Source organism: Rattus norvegicus, chromosome 1, assembly GCF_021556685.1.
Source record: "Rattus norvegicus strain SHRSP/BbbUtx chromosome 1, alternate assembly SHRSP_T2T, whole genome shotgun sequence".
NCBI classification, from domain to species: domain Eukaryota; kingdom Metazoa; phylum Chordata; class Mammalia; order Rodentia; family Muridae; genus Rattus; species Rattus norvegicus.
Genome location: NC_141534.1, coordinates 214,096,586 through 214,100,000, shown reverse-complemented (window position 1 = coordinate 214,100,000; position 3,415 = coordinate 214,096,586). Strand labels below are relative to the sequence as shown.

Here is a 3,415-nt window from a genome sequence, read left to right as displayed (position 1 = left end):
AGAACAAGAGGCGGGATTGGCAATTTAGCTCAGTGGTAGAGCGCTTGCCTAGCAAGCGCAAGGCCCTGGGTTCGGTCACCAGCTCTGAAAAAAAGAAGAAAAAAAAAAAAAGAACAAGAGGCTAAATTGAGTAGCCACTGCAGGCTCTCAGGGGCTGTCCCAGCTGAGGAATGTGGGGAGACAGGAGAGTGCAAACTTGTCCTCCTCCCATGAGAGACAGAGCTGCTGATTTCCCAGTTGAGGCCTCCACATTCAGGTCCCTCTCCCCTGGGGCCTTCAGGACTGTCCCTGAGCAGACTCTCCTCCTGTCAGGCCTGAATGGAGACCCAGGCCCTCCTTCCATACAGCCAGACCTGGGGGAGTCCCCACCTAGACCCCTAGCCAGGAAGACCAGGGTCCATTCCCTGCAGAGGTTCCCTGGAGGACCTGGGCCTGCCTGGGGCTACTTGGTTCCCCACCCCCTGGACAACTGGAACAATTGGCCTAGACTCTATGCCTTCTCGCTCCTTCTGGGAGCCATGTCACCAGCCCTCACGATGCCCCCTGCCCAGGCTCCATGAGTTCCTGGTCACGTTGCCCATGGTTCTCACAGTGTCCATCCTTCCTCCTGCCTTCCTGGGGCTGAACCTGGGATGTAGTAAGGCCCCTGGGGCGCCTTAATGTGGGGCAGCCTACTCCTCTCAGCTCAATTATAATCTGTAGGATTACTGTTGTGCTCACTGACTGTCACTGACTGACGTGTCGCTTACATGGCACGAGTCTGTAATTATACAGGATCAGCACCATAGGCATCTCCAGAGGCATCAGCACCATAGGCATCTCCAGAGGCAGACCAGAGAGCCATCATCTCCGCTCTAACTGCAGTGAAGACACAGGGATGTTGTGCACTGTGGATGTGGGATAGCAGGGCAAGGTCCTTGGGGTGCAGAGTGTGAGAAATGGGGTGTAACAGGGACAGTTGTCTTGATGGGAGTTGCTTCACGGGGAACCAGGGTAGATTCTGTGAACACCAAATACAACACAGTGCAAGGCTGGAAAAAAGGCAGAACAGGCATTTGGACAGAGGGGTGGCATGTCTCATCTTATTTAAACCTCATAGTATGTATCATTACTCCATACTGATGACAAAGTGAAGCTCAGAGAGTCCACCTGATTTGTCCCAGTTAACTTTGACTGTCAACCTGACACAGCCTAAGGTCACTTGAGAAGGGAGTCACAAATGAGCGATTGCCCAAACCAGATTTGCTTGTGTGTGATTGTTTTGATTGTTAGTTGATATAGAAAGGCATAGCCCACTATGGGTGACACCATTCCCTAGATAGGTGGTCCTGGCCTATGTAAGAAAGGTAGCTGAGGATAAGCCTGTATGCTAATTAGAAAGCAGAATCCTCCATTGTTTCTGCTGTTTTTCCTTGATGTTGAGTTATCACTGGCATTGATGGCAGTGATGGTCTCTGACCTGTAAGATGACATCAGTCCTTTTCTCCTCTAAGGTGCTTCTGGACAGAGTGTTTTATCAAGTTGACAGAAAGGAAATGAGAGCAGCAACCTCAAGCTTCTGAGAGTGGGTGTTTTTCAGTCCTCACAGCTCTCTCCTACACCAACCCTATGACCATGTTCCAGTATGTGTCCCATTTGGTATGTGCGTGGGAGGGGGAGTTATGTGTGCATATATGTGTGGCACGTGTGTTCATACATATGAGTGACTGCTTGCAGTGTGTGTGGAGATGTGGAGACCAGAGGTTGACACCTGCTGTCTTCCTCAGTTCCCTTTCTTTAATGAGGCGGAATGCATGGTTGAACCCAGACCTCACTCCTTGAGATGCTCTAGTCATTGCAACCCAGCGGGATCCATGTCTCTGCCTCCCAACAGTGGCTTAGCAGGTGGACGTTCGTGCCCAGCTGGCTTTTGTTTGGATGTGAGGGAATCACTGTGTGGGGTGTGGGGAGGGGCAGGATCTCACTGCACAGCCTTGAACTTGAAGCAATCCCCTGCTTCTGGGTCTGGAGGTGTGCCACCATGCTGAGCTTCTAGTCACATGGCTTTTATCATCTCCTCTACACCTTTCAGTTGCTTCCAGATTTTCCAAGAGACTGCAACATTTTTAGATCCATAGTGAACAACACTTTTTTTTAAAATGAGTCTTGGCCTCGCTATGTAGCTCTGACTGACCTGGCACTCTCTATGTGCATCAGGCTGGCCTAGGCTCACAGAGCTCCACCCACCTTGGCTTGGAGTGCTGGGATTAAAGGTGTGTGCTGCCATCACTTTGGGCAGGGAGTGGGATAAAGAAGGGATCTTGTGTAGCTCATGTCAGCCTTGAATTTGATATTTAGCAAAGGATGACCTAGAACCCCTGACCCTCATGCTTCTGCTCCTACCTTCCAAGTACTGGGATTAGACAAGTGCCATTACGCTCAGTGTATGCAGTCCTGGGAATCAGACACAGCCTGATGCACTCTAGGCAAGCCCTCTGCCATCCCCAGACCCACTGTTTTCTCCCAATGCAGTCTAGGCTGTCCTTGAATTCATGCTCCTTTTACCTCAGCATCTAGAGAGCTGAGATTACAGGTGTATGCCACTGAGCCCCACTGGTCACGTAGCTTTTTAAACCTAAAACTAGATTGGGTGTGGTAATGCATACCAGCATTCCAAAGGCAGAGGCAAACAGATCTCTGTAAGTTTGAGGCCAGTCTGGTCTACATAATGAATTCCAGGACAGCCAGGACTACACAGTAAGACCCTGACTCAAACAAATACAATTCTCAGCTCTGGCCTTGCCTTCTAAGACGTCCCCTCTTTTCTAACTCTGGTCACAGCTCTGGTGTCCCTTGCCAGATCTCCATCTGCTTGTGTGACTGCCACCTTAGCAGCGCGGAGCTCCTCCAGACAGGATGGGCCTGGGACTCTTGGGTGTTTCCTATGTGTAACTGGAATGTGAGGCTCAGAAGAACAAGGCAGATGACTGTGTACCTCTGATCTAGGCCACCTGTCCTGTTGTAATGAGTACTGACCAAGGCTCATTGCTGGCCTCAAACCCTCAGCTCCTGGCCCTGCCCTTCACCAGTGACTCCATATCCCATTCCCAGCAGAACTGTCCCCCACCCAAGGCCTTTTGTAGTGAAGCCCCTTTGTCACCAGTGCCAGCGGCCCCACCTACCCCTGACAGGGCTCCGAGCCTGTGTCCGCAGCAGACATTCTGGTTCCAGATGTGCGGCTCCTATTTTAGCCAGGCTCTTTCTTGCCTCGGCCGATCCTTCTAGGTGGGACCACACTGCCTTGCCCTACCTGGCAGTGCAGGGCCTGATCTTGAAGCTCTAACGAATGATGGGTGGGGCAGCTGTCTCCTAAACCCAGGGCCCTCCCTCCCTCCCTCCCTGCCTCCTGGGCACAGCTCTAGGGAACTGGAATGAC

General features: G+C 51.7%; 1 protein-coding gene across 3 annotated transcripts in view; it reads right to left on the bottom strand.

The window, feature by feature from the left end:
- Positions 1–3,415, bottom strand: part of Aldh3b2-ps1 (aldehyde dehydrogenase 3 family, member B2, pseudogene 1) — a 14,453-nt gene extending 11,038 nt beyond the window's left edge. Inside the window, exon 1 of one of the 3 annotated variants that reach the window (XR_015647833.1) lies at positions 3,162–3,350. Coding sequence is in view for 1 of the 3 variants with exons in the window: in XM_087601584.1 (XP_087457710.1) it covers positions 3,162–3,199 (38 nt within the window). In the remaining 2 variants the exon portion in view is untranslated. Of the gene's footprint in view, positions 1–3,161 lie in introns of all 3 variants that reach the window. The other 2 variants (XM_087601584.1, XM_087601585.1) reach the window with 2 other exon arrangements.